The sequence below is a fragment of the Rousettus aegyptiacus genome, unplaced genomic scaffold, assembly GCF_014176215.1.
Source record: "Rousettus aegyptiacus isolate mRouAeg1 unplaced genomic scaffold, mRouAeg1.p scaffold_m13_p_8, whole genome shotgun sequence".
Classification (NCBI taxonomy): Eukaryota; Metazoa; Chordata; class Mammalia; order Chiroptera; family Pteropodidae; genus Rousettus; species Rousettus aegyptiacus.
The window spans coordinates 107,597,135-107,613,612 of record NW_023416311.1 but is presented as its reverse complement, the minus strand read 5'-3'; the positions used below and the strand labels follow the sequence as shown (position 1 = coordinate 107,613,612).

Below are 16,478 nucleotides of genomic sequence, written 5' to 3'. Positions count from 1 at the left end.
ACAAGCCCTCCAGGGGACTCTGAGGCATACTAAAGTGTGGAACAAAATCTCATCTCATCCCTCATTTTATCATTAAGGAAACTGAATCCGAAAAGAAGGGACATGTCTTGGGGTTAACGAAAATTGATGGGGATAGGAGGCAGCCACCCCACTGAGCTCCGGTGTTTTGAGAAGAGAATACTCACAGCCTCTGTCTTGAGAAACTGTCTGTGCGATTGCTATCTGTGTGAAAACAAGGGTTATCAACTGCGAGATGATAGAGGACCCCGGCCCCATAAGCATGTCCAGGCATATAGGGAATCTTTAGGAGAGTTTATTTGAACCAACCTGATGACATAGGTCGGGGAGAAAGGCCTCAAATGTTTCACAGAATAACAGTTTTGCAAGGTGATTTATTTATTTATTTATTTATTTATTTATTTATTTATTTATTTATTTATTTATTTTTTATGCATTTAAAATTAAGAAGGAAATGTAAGGAAGATTCCTTGAAGGTGGAAGAAAGCAGGAAGCAGGGCAGGGATCGGATTACAGGATAGTTAAGGAGATTATGTGGTCTCTCGAGGGTTAATACCCTAATCTCGGGGTAGCACTCTGGCATCTCAAAGGTGTGTTATCCGGGATGCACAAGAACAGTGCTGCCTTTGAAGTTTACTGAAGAATGTGTAGGCCTCGCTTGGCGACCACCCACCGAGACCTGCCCAGGTAGGCATCTGTGATCGGATCGCCCTGTGAGGTTATTTTCCACAGAACCCCTGGTTATCGTCCGCGGGAGGATCTAAATTAATAAATTTCTACCACCGGCGTCCTACGTTGTTCTGATTGAATTCTCACGGCGTCAGAGAGCTGCTATTTCTTTTCCTGGAGTCGCTTTCCCTAATCACATTTCTCCTTGTTGTCTTTCTTAACCTGTAGCTAATTGAATTGATTATGTGGACAAAAAAGAAGCCGCATGCTAAACCCGACAAGCTCAGGGGAGGCCCCTCGGGAGGACCTTCCAAACTCAGAGACGGAGAGCAACCACACAGGATGATCTGGGCATAAAAATTCCCAACTGAAAAGGGGCCGTAGTGGGTTGTAACTGTCCTAGGTCAGTAGCTTTCCTGACAAAGGTCAATCTTTACCTTCAGGGAGCCTCTCTATCACCTTTTCGAATCTAAAATAACATACCTTTGAAATGTCAGCGTGATTTCCCCCCCCCCCAGACCCCTCAGGGGACTGCTGTTAGCAAAGCAAATTGACAGTGGAGTAGGCAGGAGACCACAGAGCTGGTCCCCACATGCCAGCTGTAAAGTTAATTATTAACTCTCTGTAAATGTTAAAAAAGTATGTGTCTCCATTATGGTTTTATCCAATCCCAGAGATTTCCCGAGTTGCCACCCCCTTAACCCACCCCCTTAATCCATACTCGGATTCTGTGTACCCCTCCTTAGTGTAAAAAGAGCTGCAAAACGACCATTCTCCAGAGCGTTTTCTCACTCCTTTGAGATTTTGTTTCCCTGCAGTTGTTCTCAGTTTGGCTCAAAACAAAACAAAACAAAACAAACAAAACAAAATAAAACAAAACAAAACTCCTAAGAATTCCCTGCAGGTTTAGGTCGTGGCTTACCTCCACAGTTATCACCACCTTGGTCAAGTGACCGACCATGGAGTGGGAGAGGGCAAGTATGAACATGTAATAATTTATTTTTAAGAAGAATAGCCTGACTTTGATTTGCAACAGGGAGGTTGCAGGTCTTAGGAGCCAGGCGAGCCTGTCAAAGTCCCAGGCTGGCTGTCTTCCTTCCAGCCTCCTTCCCTCCGTCTCTTCCCTCCTTCCTGCTCACCGCTCCGTCCCTCCCCCGTCCCTCCCCCGTCCCTCCCCCGTCCCTCCCCCGTCCCTCCCCCGTCCCTCCCCCGTCCCTCCCCCGTCCCTCCCCCTTCCCCGCCTTGGGCCCCCACCGTCCCCAAGGCTGGGAATCCCGCGCTGCCACTGGCCCGCTGGGATCCGCCGCCCTCCGTCACGGTCACCGCGTCCACTTCCGTCCCGGCGGGAGGCATGCCCGCAGGGGGCCGGTGACCGTCGTCCTGGGCCCGCCCCGGCCTCACTCCCTCGGACGGTGGACGCGGTCTGCAGGCGGCTGAGCAGGTAGGCGCGCCTCCCCCGCGCAGAACCGCTTTGCGCGGCGCCCCGACTCCCGCGGGCGACCGCCCCACCGAGGCTCTGTGCCAGGTGCACAGGGACCGAGCCTGTCGAAGCCCACGTCCCAAACCGGACTTCCCACAGCGGGACCCTGTCCCTGCGGAGTGACGCCCCGCGCCAAGCCACCGCGGCACAGCTTCCTGTCTTGCTTCGCTGTGCATTTTTAAAAACAGTCGAAATCACACCGTATAGGAACTCGTGTTGTTTTTTGTGTTTTGTTTCTGTTTTCCCCATTTAACGCTGCCCGAATCCTTCCCTTCCTGCCTCGAAATACCCTGTCCCCGGTGTCCTGCAGTTAACATTTTGGTTGTGTAGTGTTCACTACTGCGATAAAATGATGGGGGAAATGAGCACATTTTGCATCGAGTTTTGGCCGTTTTTTTTTTTTTCCGGACGGTGGTTAAGAGAGGAGGTTTGGGTCTGGGCGTGTGGCGTCCCGGATGCTGGGCAGGTACTGCCAAGGTAGACTGCACGGCACACACGCTCGGCCGTATGAAGAGTCAGGCAGAAGCGTGGCCTTGCGCCGGCCTTGCTGACATCGGGCACTGCCGTTCAGGTTTCTCGCTGACGGAAAAGGCCACCTGTTGTTTTGAAAGCCCATTTAAAATAAGGTGGTCAGACGTGAGCCCAGCGGGTATCTGGGGAAACCCTATCTAGGCCTGGAACAGCCCGAGAAAAGGTCAAAGGCAGCCACGTGCTCGGGCCAGTGTGTGCTCATCACGTCTAGCTTTCTCGTTAGTGCTGCCTGGACCACGTGCCCCGTGGAAGACACAGTGTGGTTGCTGAAAAGTAAGTAACCGGGGGAGTCGGCATTCACGGAATCATCGAGGGAGAAGCAGGGCCCTGCCTTGGGCTGCAGGGCTGCGAGATTGAAAGTGGGTCACCAGGCACGTCCCTGGGGTGTTTATCCGGCGACGGGGACACACCAGCCTTTTAGCCGCCGCTTGGCCCTCGGTGCTGCTTTTGTTGAGCTTGCGAACGGTTCCCGGTTCTACATCTCGGAAGCTTCCGGAAAGACGTTCCCAGGCTTCTTTGCTTGTTACGCCGACCCCGTCTGCGCCGATCCCCTTCGCTCCCCGAAATCTGCTTTCTCTGTTTCTGCTGCAAATCCTTCCTGCGTCGGGAAGTCTGACTTCCAAGCTATTTAAAGCTCTGGGGTGCGAAAGCAGGAGAACCGCACCTGCTGGACCGCGCCTCACCCCCGTTCCTCGCCTGTCTGACCTCCGGAGAGAGAAGGGGACGCCGTTCGGTCAGGTTAAAAGAGACTTTCCAGCGAAAGGTAAAGCAGGACTCCGCACGGACACAGCATGAGCATGTGCTGCAGAGTCCGTCCTGTTCGTTGCCGAGGGAGCCGCGCGGACGTGGCCGCCGGCCCAGAGAAGACGCGACGCGGCCCTGACCCGGACGGAGCGAAGGGACCCTGAGGGGGGGAGCGAGGGCCGCGGCCCCGCGGGTCTGGCTTGTCGTGTCGCAGGGCTGGAGAACGTTCTAGAAAAACATGATTCATTCGTGACTCGCCATAAGGAGCGGCCGGGCAGACCTCTGCTAGGACCAGCGTGACAGGGGTGGGGGACCCTGCCGGGGGGTTCTGCAGGAGAGAGACTGGGCTCCCCTCCGAGGACGAGAAAACGGGGGAGGGGGCTCCCAGAGCAGGGCGCGGTGGATGGGAACTTACTACGAGGAGGCGGCAGGGCGGGACCCCCGCGAAGCCAGCCTGGCGGGGTCCGGGCGGGAGGCCAGCCAGGGCTCTCGGACCTCACCTGGGGGCCGGCGGGGAGTGAGGACCCGGAGCCGGGGCGGGGGGTAGGGCATCGGCTAAACCCACTTAGCGGGATCCTCGCCACCACGGACGATGCAGAGACGGACGGGGAGGCCGGAGTCAGGGCCCAGCCGGGGACAGCGTCGCGGGGGTGCGGCCGGGAGAGAAAGCCCGGCAGGGACCGCGAAGGTCCGTCCGTGCGGCGTGGGGCTCCTGGTCCTTCGCACGTGTGTGGCATCTCGCGTGAAGGTTGTGGGGAGTCGCGTGCGTTAGTGCCGCGCGTAACGCGGCGTTGCCAGAGAACGAGCCCCCCGCGGCGTCCTCTGCAGGAGCACGTCTCGGCCGTCCCCAGTGCCACGAGGAGGACCCCGACTTCCAGAGGCTTCGCCAGTGGAGGCCACGGAGCCGACCTCGGGGTGGGCGGGGTGTGTGGCCAGGCCCCCCCGCCATGGCACCGAGAGGCCATTCCGGACGCATTCCCCGAGGACCCCACCATGCACGTCGGCCCCCGGCCCGCTGGCTTCTCAGAGGAAGCCTTACCACTCCCGGCAGGTGGCCCTCTAATGTCACGTAGAAGAAACCGTCCCGGGGGAGTCCACCTTCCGCCGGCCACACTTCCGGGCCGTCATTCCAGCTCCATCCACAGTGTTTGAGGCATTTCGCAGCCCTTCGAGAGTCAGGGCGACCCTCGGAGTTGTCGGTTCCGTCCCGTCTGGTGGAGCGTGAATTGGCTCCTCCCCACCGGTGGGAACATCTGTCCGTCTCCGCTTGCAGCTGAGCTCGATACGCCTTTCCTCCACTACCATTTGTGGCCTTTTCTGTTTTCCTTCGAACCAGTTTTATTTGTCTCGTGCTTATCATACGAGTAAAAAAAAAAAAACACCTCAACGTGTTCGTTTTTATGGCTGTGTGAGAGTCACGGTTTTACTTTTCTCCTGAAAATTATCTTTTAACCAACGTGTCGTTTGGGGGAAAGGCGCCCCGATCCTGGAAGGACTGTTTCTTCTTGATCTGTAAGCATGCGTCATATAGTTTATCCAGCTTTGAGATCTTCTGCTTCGAGGATGATGTGTTCTCATCTGTGTTGTCTTGCTTTGTTTATGGAGTCTTTCGCCTTGTAGTTTTAATAAAAACATCAAAGTTTTTTGGTGCAGACAATCTCAAGCATATATAAAAGTAGAGAGAGAGGCACGGAGCATGCTGGGGAGCTCCCCCCCGAACCCCGTGCCCGCAACGCTGGGGCTCCCCTCCCTCGCCACCAGCTGTGGCCTCCTTGGAGGCAAATCCCAGGCACCTGGACGCTTTTCAGGCATGTTCCTCTTCGGGTTCCGCGTTCCCAGGTTCTCCCTTCCGATGGCACCTCGACGTTTAAAAATTCAGTCTGAGAATCTGTCTCCAGCGGTGGATTTAATTTGTTTCTACTGATTTGGACCTAGTTCAGCCACATTACTCCTTGCTTTGTAGCTGATCGGTGTTGTTCATTTTTTTCTTCTCCTTTCCTGCTCTCTGCTTGTTCGGTCGAGCTCGTTGTCCCCCCCCCCCCCCCATTTCCACCCCCGCCGTCACCGCGATTCCGATTCCGAGGTCAGTGTCCGTTTGGAGCGCCGCCACACGCGCAGTGAGCTCCTCCTCGGCGGGGACTGTTCATTTTCCGGCCTGGACTGTGAACGCCTTGCCATGACGTGGATTCGCACCTGTCTCCGCCAGGTCCCCAGGGCCAGCTGTGGTGTTACTTTCTCAGCCCAGGCTTCCCTCCTTGGACAGGACAGTGTCAGTTTGGGCGTTAGTTTCTGTTTTCCCTTCCTGGGCTTCCTTAGCATTTTTATAGTCCTGGTTGACCGTTTTTGTTTCGTTTTCTTTCTTTTTCTTTTTCTTGTTGTTGTTGTGGTTTTATCTCCCCCACGAAATACGAACCTTTGAGGGCTCCAACATCGCGTGGGAAGGTCTCGTAATGGCTGAAAAATGACTGCTAGAAATTTGTTACTTGCAGGAAAGTTACTGCTTGGCTATGTCCATGAGGACGTGGCTGTGCCCATAGACACATAGGCCGTTACCCATAGGAACATAACATTCCAAACAAGCTTTCTGCTTCTGTACCCCGCTTACGCCCCTGACCTGTGAGTTGACAGGTAACGAATAGAGGAGAGTCGGCACTTTGTGTTTAGACAGAATGAAGAATGGGAATGGGGGTTAAAAACCCCGTACCTCTACATTTCGGGGCTGCTTAATCTGGGGTCCGCGTACCCCTGGCAGACCCAGCTGGCTGCATAAAGAGTGTTTCCTCTAACTCACTGAGTTGCCGGTGGTCCGTGTGTCTTTCGGGGGCCGGAGGCCACAACAGTCTCAGCGACAAATCCGTGTCGCGGGGTCCCGAGGCTGCGCCGCCCTCGCAGAACTCTACGGGCCGGCGGTGCAGGGCTCGGGCCGCGGGCCGCGGGGGGCGCCCGCAGCTTTGGCGTGCGCCGGCCGGCTGTGGTTCCCGTCCACGTCCTGCCCGGGCGATGCCCCCCCTTTTCCGCGCGTGCCTTCATGCCTGTTTTTACTCGTCGCCTGCATTCACGCCGGCGTTTCCGGCGTCTGCGACGAGAACTGGCGTCCCGGCCCCAACCTGTCGTGTTGCCGACACCAGGAGTCATCGCTGATTTCTTCTACGAGGAGCAAAGTTAAAACTAATTTTTTCCCCGTAATCCTGATCTTAGCTTACTTACTGTTCATGATCCCTGGATTTGCACCGCTCAGAATATGAGGCATGCTTCTCTCTCTGCAGCCTGTCTTAAGTACCGGCGATGGCTAACGAAGCTCATCCTCGCCCGTGTGACATTGGCCACAGGATGGAGTATGGAGGGATGGGGTGCGAAGTTCAAGTGGAACACATCAAGGCTTATGTCACCAGACCCCCCGTCGACACGGGCAAAGCCGTGATCGTCATTCAAGATGTGTTTGGCTGGCAGCTGCCCAATACTAGATACATGGCTGACATGATTGCAGGCAACGGCTACACGTAAGTGTGACGTTCTGTCCCCTCATTAAGTTCATGTACATTTCTGTGATCTGTATTTCGTCCCTTCAGGGAAAACAAAACCAACACCAAAAATCCCCAGACCGTATTCTAATTTACAGTACCTGCTTCCTTCTCTCTCTAGGGTGCAGGTCAAGGGGGAATGTCATAGGAAACGTAAACGCCCACTAGCAGGTGTCCAATGAAAGGCGCCTGCTTCCAACCCAATCCCTGGGCACTCTCAACGTGGGGCGCTGAGTGGGCACAGGGACGGGACGCCGTGGGCAGACCTCGCCCGTCTGAGAGGGACCCATTATTTATTTGGTCCTTGAAGCATCTTGGCCTGTAGTCGGATTTCGCAGGCGGGGCGCCCGCAGGTGTCCTGGGCCCCGGACTGGCCCTGTCCGAGTTACAGCGGATTCCAGAACTGGCCGTGACACCTCGCTCATCTCCCAGAGGTTATGCCTCTGTCAGGCCACGTGGCCGCGGCCACCCCTGGCGAACGCTGTCACCTGCTTGCTCTCCGCCTCCCCTGCTGTTGGTAACAGCTTCCGGGGAGCTCAGAGGAGAGGAGGAACCGTTCAGAAGGCGGAAACCCAGCCAGCCCTGAGCTTGGAGCACCCCGATTCCCTCTGCTTTCCTCCAGAGAGGAGCTAGAGACCACAGGGTAGCCGCCTCGTTTTCCCACCCGATTTAAAGGAAGCAGACCCTCCACCCTGCGATGCAAATTTAGTGGAATTTCACTAGAGTTTTCAACTTTTCTAGGCTCATAATTTCTTCTGGGAGAGGAGGCAACTTCACTTCCTGGGGGCGAGGCCAGGAATTAAAATGACAGCAGCCCTGACTGGGCTCTGGCTCGGCCAGACCCTGCCTAGGATTCTTAGAGGGCTGTTGTCCTCCGTCCTCCCAAAGACCCCTCCAGGGCGGGACTGTCCTTGTTCCCATGTTGTCAATTAGGAAGCCAGGGCATGATGTCGGGTCCTGTGGCTGGAGGAGGATCACAAACAGCGAGTGCAGGGGCCTGTTTCCCGAGCCAGTTTCACACCGGTACAGCATCCTTGCCCTTGAACAGTCCTTGGAGGTCGGGCAGTGCCCGGCCCAGGCTCTATTTGCCAGCTCCAGAGAAGGAGCCGGCAGCGGTTAAATGACCCATTAAGGTCACAGGGCAGACAGGCCCGTCCTGGGACTTGAACTTAGATTTTCCCGACCCAGGTTATACCCCTGCAGGAGGAGCTGTGTTCCCCGTCCACGGGGATGCCCGCACAGACCACCGAGGGTTGCAGAGCAGGCCACCCCCAAGCATGCCACTTGGGTACGTGGATTGTTTTGAGCTGAAGGCACTCCAACCCCAGCAGGTACAAGAAAAACTTTTACCTCTCCCTGAATTACCTAAAAGAATCTAGCTAAGGATTGCTGCTGCCAGAGATAACTTTTATCTGAGTGGCCAATCTGTGCTGCAGGACAAACATCTAATCACCAGATACCTTTGATTTAAATCTCCTTCCCTTTGAAGCCCAAGACCCCGAGCCTGCCCCTTAGCTCAGGCTGGCTTACGAGCCTTCCGTACTGGACTGCCTCTGGGTCTGATGCATATTTTTATGGGGCTCCCCTCTGTATGAAATTATCGACGTAAGAAATGTCCAGACCCGTAGAGAATCGTTATGAGTTTATGTGAGCCAAACCGATGACGTATGGCAGGGAGCAAGACCTCAAACGCTCCTGAGAACGACAGTTTCGCAGCCTCTTTATGTGATGGGAGAGAAGGAGGAAAGGTCAGGAAGACAAGCAGAGGTGGGAGAGCGAGCGGCAGGCCCGGGACAGGCAGCTAAGGCCCTGCTCTCTGGAGGACGCTGCAGTTTCTTTTCAAGGTGTGTTAACCCAGATGCATAACGCCAGTAGGCGGGGCTTGCTGAAGACAAAGACGGCCCCCCCCCCTGAAGAAGTCGGAGGCCTGGGTGCCGGGGCCCACGAGACCCGCCCAGGCGGGGTCATGGTCCCAGCACCCCGCCAGCTCCCTTTCCACGGAACCCCTTTTCTCACGCACACGGTTCAATTTGTTTTTCTCCTGTTCGTCTGTCTTACATCAGTGTAATTCCTTATCCAGCCAAAGAACCTAGAAAGGAAGGAGGGAAATGTTTTCCTCCCCAGACGTTGGTCGGGGATCGGAGTGCTGGCTGATTTCCCTCTCTGGCCCCTTCCAGAGCCCACTGTCAGGTCACACCACCTGGACAGAAAGTTGTGCCCTGCTGGCATGCTCAGGCAGAGACTGGGGAAAATTGCTTGGTCATAGTGACTGGAGGTGCTAGCCAGGTGTGCATGTGACCTGAGGCTAATGTGCAAGGTTCGCTGAGAGGTGTGACTCCTGCGGGCGGGGGTTCAGGGGGCCGGTAGCCGCCCTGCTCCAGGCCTTGGCTGCCAGGTCCCCTTGTCCTGGGTATGATACTTCCTGGAGTCTGTGCACTGCCTGTGGCCCTGTCATTGCAGAGGGGCTGCCGAAGGCCCCACCCCTTCCATTGCGAAATCCGAGATGGCCGGGCTGGGTGCCAGCTGGCCTCCAGTGTGATCAGAGTTGGCCCTCATGGTCACGACTTCTCTTTTCCTGCGGCGAGAATCACCAACGTAACAAGTTTACTAATGGATGTAAGCGAATGTCGAGTCCCAAAAGCAGCGAAATTAAGATCGCCAAATGTCCCTATTTTACAGAACCATCGTTCCGGACTTCTTTGTAGGCCAAGAGCCATGGCACCCCTCTGGGGACCGGGCCACCTTCCCTGAGTGGCTGAAAACAAGAAATGCCAGAAAGATTGATAAGTAAGTTATCGGCCCCCGGGAGAGTGGAGTCTGGAGGCAGAGGCGGGCCCGGCTCCCCTGTTCAGACGCCCACCCGCCCTCCGTGGAGGACGCGGACGGCTGCGGCCCTCCAATTAAGCACATCGCTTCTACTCGAAAACGTCTTCTGAGTTGTTCCAAACCACCAATTTGCAAATGAACCATTTGGGAGACAAAGGCCACTGTCCTCTGTCCCCTCTTGGCTTAAACAGTCCTGGTGGCTTTCCAAGTCTTGCTCCCTCTTTGGGCAGGGGTAGAGACGGGAGACGCAGACTGGGGTTCAGGCGGGGGGATGAATGTGTCCAGGCAGAGTTTGGGGAGCTGCCCAATTGAGAGGAGAGAGATGTGACGGGGGAGCTCGGAGGGGACAGATCTTGGGGTCAGGCCTTAGAGCCGTGCTGCGGCCTTTGGCCTTTATCCTGAGGCCGTGAAAGTCCGCCACTCGGCTTTCAGCTGGGAAATGAGCTGGTTGTGGGGAGGGAACCGGGCTGCAGCCAGGTCAGGTGGTTGGAGGAGGCTGGGCTTGGCGGGGAGACCTGCCGGGCGTGGAGTCACTCCTCACGTGAGCCGGAGGTGGTGAGACAGAGCCCTAAGAGGAAGAATCTCAATCTCAAGGAACAGCCTCTGACACAGCCCTGCGACCGTCGGCCCCGCACTCTGCCCGGCATCCCTTCCCAGGGCCTCACAAAACACCTCTGGATTCTCAAGTAGCTTTTCTTCCTGTTCTAGAGAGGTCGACGCAGTCTTGAAGTATCTGAAAGAACAGTGTCTCGCCCGGAGCATCGGCGTCGTGGGCTTCTGCTGGGGCGGAGTTGCCGTCCATCACTTGATGATGCGGTACCCGGAATTCAAGGCGGGGGTGGCCGTCTATGGTAAATCCGCCTTGCACAAATTTACCCAGTGAAAACAGGAGGTGGGTGACAACCACCACGAGCCTCTTTCCCAGCTAGAGGTCCCGGGTGCAAGACGAGACCCAGTCGTCATGAAACTGGCTCTAAAACTCTGCAAGTGGAGGCGGAGGTTTGCGATGCAGTGACCAGGGCACGTCCCTGGGAGCGAGGAGACCCGGGTCCCCACGGCGCCATGGTAAAGTCAGCTAAGCTGACGTCTCAGGGGCCTCACTTAGGATGGGGGGATTTACCTTTCTTTCTGCGATAATGGTTCATTCCAAGAAATACTTTTATGAACAACATCTATGAACAGATTTTTTTCCCCGAGGTACAAGTAATTCTTGACCGCACAAGTGCAGACAGATACACACGTGCAGTATAAATGAGGGGAGGAACAAGGAAAAGCCACTGTAAAATGTGAATAGCAGCGTAAACATTTCAGCCAAAACCAACCAAAGGGGTCATCGCGCTGCCGAGGACGTTATCACACCTGCGCGTGGAAATGGCATGCTGACTTCCCGCTGTAGGGACATTCGGACCATAAAAATGTAAACGGAACAAAATGAAACAGGGAAATTTGGCCTTCCTTCATGATGTGTATGTCGTAGTTACGCCAATGATTCGTATTTGGCTTAGTGGTTCCTCACAGTGGTAGTTTAGCCTACTTTTAGCATGTTAAGAACACTCAATGTTTACTTACGCCAAGGGAATAAATTGCCCGGTGCCGCTGGGCACAGCTGAGGCTGACGGTCCCTGGGACGCGCAGTCCCCCTGCGTGTTGGCGAAAGGCGCCCCCTGCTGGCCTCTGCAGTGCGGTGCAGAGCTGCGGCCCGGGGCCAGCAAGTCGCTGTGCAGAGGGGCGTTAACCCAGTGGGGCAGGGAGCGCGGCCCTCTCCCGCGGCACCCCCTGCCTCCTAGAGGGGGGAGTTACAGGGGAGCTGAGAGCCTCCTGGTTACTTGTCTTTGCTGTGCTGCCAGCGGGAAATGGGGGTGTTGGGGGGGGGGCCACCCATCATTTTCTCGTACCTACTAGGACTCGGCCAAATTTCAGCCGGGCTCCTCCGAGTCTACTTTCTGAGCAGGCTTCGACTTTGGGCTCTGCCCTTGGCCCACTGGGACCGTTTAGTGAGGCTCCCCCAGCTTTCACATCCTCACCCCTGGGCATCTTGTCACCTGGCCTGCCTTCAGCAAGAACCCCGTCGTCTGGCCGGAACCCCCCGGCCCCCGATGTTTCTGCTGCCCCCCGCCCTGCTTCTCGGCCATAAACCCCCATTGTCCTTGTATTCTGGTTGAGCCAGATGCCCTTACTACATGACCCTTCGCCGAGGTCCCTCCGGGATAGAATCTTCCGTAGCCTTTCCCAAGTGTCAGAACAGCCTTTCTTGAACATTATCTGAAAATGGCGTTGTATCGCAAGACTTCCACTTAGTTTCCTGTGGGAGTGGGCGCACCGAGGTGGTCTGAATCCCCAAGGCAGAACATGCTTCTGACTCGATCTCTCAAATGCTGGAACGAAGGCCGGAGGCCAGCGTTTATGGCCAGCCTGCTAGGACCGGGTACTGCGTCCAGGGACTTCATGCGCGCGGCCGCGTCTGAGCACCAGTGTCCTGTTAAAGGACCGCCCCCCCTGCCCCCCCAACGAATGCACCCACTCAGTGCACTGGAGTCAGGGCCTGGGGCTTGTGGAGACCGTGGGAAACTTCTAGAACGGTGGTGGTCGCCCGTCGGCACCTCCTGGGACATGAACGCGCACAGGACGGGCAGTTTTGGGGTTGCCCCAGTGTCCACCCGACGCGCACCTGGCCGGGTCTAAGCTGGAAAGGCCTCGTTCCTGCCGAACGAAGCGATGGGGAAGGTCCCGCTAGATCCGCGTCCCTGTGAGGCTAATGTCGTAGGCCAGCCGACTTCCGTGGACTTGCTGAGGGAACAGCCAGACCCCCCAGAGCGTCCGCGTGGGTGTCTGTGGCAGGGGCGTGGGAATCACAGCTGGGCCCCCACCCCCGCTCTGCAGGCCTCGTCAGGGACTCCGAAGACGTCCACTGCCTGAAGAACCCCACGCTGTTCATCTTCGCCGAAAACGATGCTGTGATCCCGCTCGAGCAGGTACGCGGCATCTTCCTCTTCACATTTCAGCTTGACAACACGATTTGATGTTTGTGGGAAAACAGACTAAATGGCTCATGTGTTGCACCAGATAGTTTTCAACATTAAGTTTTTAAAGCAGGTTTCATCGGGGGACGTCGCGTGGGATGGTAACCCCCCACGAACGCTCTGGGCGGGGCCTAGCTGCCGGGGAAGGGGCCCGCCTCCCCCTCCGCCTCCCCCTCCGCCCACGTGTGACCCGGTTGAGCACAAGGTCTTTGTCCTTACAGACAGGGTGCATTAAATCCTGTCCATGGAGGAAGAAAACGCAGAAGAAATTATCATTCTTATTCATAGCCAATACATTCTATTATTACGAGTTTCAAATGAGGCATGCTTGGACATACTGAATTTCATACTGGATATATTGACTGTTGTATACTTGAAGACATTACTTATTAAATGTTATATAGAATATATTATATAAGATACAGCCTGTTAATGCGACTCAAATAGTGTCCGTGGTGTCATTTTTACATTGCTCTGAATCCTCTCCTTTGCCAGAGGTAAGAACTATGTTAGTTACACATGAAAAGTAAAACCTTCATTAGCTATGGGGCTTGTCACAGCACTGATGTTGAGCCTCTTCTAGGAGAGAATGGGAAATGTTGCTGTGGGGTCGCAGCCACATCATCCTGCAAACCTTTGCATGTTCCAGGTCTCTCTGCTGACCCAGAAGTTGAAAGAACACTGCAAAGTGGAATATCAGATTAAAACATTTTCCGGGCAAACTCACGGATTTGTGCATCGAAAGAGAGAAGACTGTTCCCCTGAAGACAAGCCCTATATTGAAGAGGCGAGAAGGAATCTACTCGAGTGGCTGAACAAGTACGTGTAGCAGAGGCCACGTGCACACTTTCCCGATTGCTTTCATCCGGAAATTTGCTTTGAAATTCTTGGATCATTATTTCATTGTCACTTTACATAAAATAAACCAGAATCCTGAAATTCAGTAAGACATGTTAATGTACGAAATACTTAAATTTTAACATGTACGTAAATAAAACTTTCAAAAGTGAGCCATGACTTGAAGAATCTGAATTTGAAGGACAGTGACATCTGAACTCTTAGGGTGTCGTGGGGCTGTTCAGGGACCAGCTGACAGCTCAGGTGTGGCCTGCCTCGTATTTGGCTACATTCCGTAAAATGACTAATGTTGCAAAGCCGTGGAGACATACACTGTAAACCCGGGTTGACTAAAAGCCCAACTCAGACATTTCTCTGTCGTGATACAGATGAATTTCACAATCATATATGAGTGTGAATATGCACTATGAGTGATTAAAACAGGGTTCTATCCACCTAATTGTGTCAACGTAGTAAGCTTGCTTTGCGTTTGATATTGTGACTCCCTGGAAGCTAATCAAGGATGGATAGAGTGACCCCGCCCCCTCCTGGGCGGGCGTTTTCTATGCGCCGCCCCTTTTTGGTCTCCAGGGGGCTGGGGCGCATCGGGAGTCTCTCCTGCTGTCTCCCGCTGAGTTCTCCGTCATCCCGCCGTTCAGCGTGACAGCCCTGCAGTGGGTCTTCCTCGGCTCTGAGAGTTTGCTTGGGAACTCACCGGGCTGGGACCGGTTCTGTCCACCCTGCTGGATCTCCCCGGGGTCCGCTGCTCTTCCCTCGCGCCCGGCCTGGGCCTTCGGGAGCCTCCCTCCATCGGGACTTTGCTTGGGTCCTGGGCTGGGGGTGGGGCTTTCCCCTCAGGAGGCCAGGGCCAACGTGGGGGGCCAGTCATCGGTCCTGGAGCTCTGGGAGGGAAACGTGTGGGAGGCGGGGAGCAGGAAGGAGCCGGGGCCTCGGGCAGCCACATGCATCGCTGCTTCTCTCAGCCTCCGCTGGGTGAGCCTGCGGGGTCCCGCCGCCTGGAGCTTCCTGTGAGCGCTGCAGGAGTGATGGATGGCCCCCCGCGGAGGGAGCAAGGGGCAACACGTGGCCTGACCTCGCCCCGGGAGTGGGGAGGACGGAGTCCGGAGTGGCTGGACGGGGAACGTAAAGCTGGTCCAGGACAGGGAGGACCGGAGGGGCAGCATTACCGGGGAGGAGTTTGGTTTAGGTCCCGCCTGCAATATCGGCTTTTCTTGGGCTGCAGGTAGCAGGAATCCTGACCAGCAGCGGCTGAGAGTGTTACAGTCACGTCCCCCCACCGCACCCCGACACGTGTCCGGGCGGCACGGTCAGGGGTCCACCACCCTGGGCCTCAGCCTCTCGGAACCAAGCCGCAGCAGGAAGGGTTCTCCCTGGACCCACTGTCGCCAGGGGGGGAGCCCTTCCCGACCCCCTCCAGCCGCTTCCCACTATGTGCTGTGAACGAGGCCAAGTGAGCATCAGCTGAGGTCGGGGATGGACCATGGCCAGGACAGGGCGCCCTGAGAGGGGCATGGAGGTCCGTGGGGGGGGGGGGCAGCAGAAGCTGCCGCCCTGTGGACCTGTAGACTGGGGAGCCATCGGGTGGCGCGGGCAGGGGACAAGGCAGGGGACAGGGTGTAGTGGCACAAGGATGGAGCGTAGGAGGCTCGACGGGCACAATGTCCTGGTCCCACAACACTGAGCTGTGATTCGGGCCCCTCAGGTCAACCGCCACACCTGTCCCCGGCTCCCTGGAACTCAGTCCGCGGGCGAGACGACTCCTCGCAGTGTTTCCGTTACACGCTCGCGGTGACCACACCTGGCTGTCCGCTGGACTCCTGCTCAAATGCTACTTTTTCTCCCACGCGCCTTTCTCTCCTCACAGCCACCTGCAACGTTCCCTGCTGGGTCCCCCCTCTCATTCCTTCAAACGTTGGGAACCAGACCACCGCTGTGCCCAGCAACCCCCACGTCTGGCAGCATAACCACCTGCTGCCTCGGCCTCCGTTCCCATCGCTTTTCCTCTAGGGCACCTGGGCCAGCACTCCCGGGGCCGCCCAGCATGCTCCATCCCTCAGCCCAACTGCCCCGCATCTGTCCCCAGCCCGTCTCAGGGCCTCTGGACACGCCGCCCGGCCCGCCTGGCAAGCTCCTCACTGGATGTGCTTAGCTCTCTGCCCACGCCACCTCCTCAGAGAGCCCGTCCCCGTCTCCCCTCGGCCTGCACCTCAAAAGCGAGAGCTCTGCTTTGTCCACTGCTGCACTGCAGGGTCCATGTCTGGGCCTGATAAAAAGCGGGCGGAGAGCCGCATCAGGAAGGAGCAAGCGGACTCAGCGACTCCCCCGGCAACAGTGAACTCGCCGCCAGGCTGCCGGCCGCGTCCGTGCCGCCCGCGTTCACGGGCCCCGACGGCTCTGGTGCTTCGAGTTCCCAGGGAGGGTCCTGAGGGGGACCGCCGCAGCGGACGCACGCACCGTGGGGGCGGCCGGGCGCAGGAGGGAAGGCGTTCGCGAAGCGGTCCCCGGCCTGGCACGAGCGAAGACTCCCCCGTGTGGGATCACCACGAGGGTGCCCGGGAACTCCTTTGTGTGAGGGGGACGCTGAGAGGTCTCGAGTACGTGGTGAGCCCCGTTAATATTGTCCAACCCTGCATCCCGCTGGCTTAGACGTGGCCAGGGGGGCAAGTTCTGTAACACCAAAGGCGCAGCTAGAGGTAGCAGAGCCCATGCCCGCAGGTCCCCAAACACACTTTAAGATAAAAATCACAGTTCCCCACCCCCCTTAGGCGTTTCCGTGCAATTTGATTTATTCTCACTGTGAACGCTTAGCAC

General features: G+C 56.5%; 1 protein-coding gene across 2 annotated transcripts; it reads left to right on the top strand.

Annotated features, from left to right (window-relative positions):
- The first annotated feature begins 2,011 nt into the window (after positions 1-2,011).
- Positions 2,012-13,819, top strand: LOC107498655 (carboxymethylenebutenolidase homolog). Of its 2 annotated transcripts, none has more exons than XM_036225343.1 (6): positions 2,012-2,128; positions 6,709-6,942; positions 9,643-9,750; positions 10,498-10,640; positions 12,670-12,761; positions 13,459-13,819. In XM_036225343.1, the coding sequence occupies exons 2-6, from the start codon at positions 6,728-6,730 to the stop codon at positions 13,636-13,638; spliced, it is 738 nt and encodes a 245-aa protein (XP_036081236.1). In that variant the 5' UTR covers positions 2,012-2,128; positions 6,709-6,727; the 3' UTR covers positions 13,639-13,819. The 2 variants fall into 2 exon arrangements, with proteins under 2 accessions (XP_036081236.1, XP_036081237.1); XM_036225344.1 differs by lacking the exon at positions 2,012-2,128 and adding an exon at positions 2,955-2,971.
- The last annotated feature ends 2,659 nt before the right edge of the window (positions 13,820-16,478 follow it).

Bases quoted from the DNA above. Each gene is read 5' to 3' on its own strand.
- LOC107498655 (XM_036225343.1), top strand. From the start codon at position 6,728: ATGGCTAACGAAGCTCATCCTCGCCCGTGTGACATTGGCCACAGGATG. The intron at 6,943-9,642 runs GTAAGTGTGACG...CCTATTTTACAG, and splicing joins ATTGCAGGCAACGGCTACAC to AACCATCGTTCCGGACTTCT. The intron at 12,762-13,458 runs GTACGCGGCATC...TGCATGTTCCAG, and splicing joins CTGTGATCCCGCTCGAGCAG to GTCTCTCTGCTGACCCAGAA.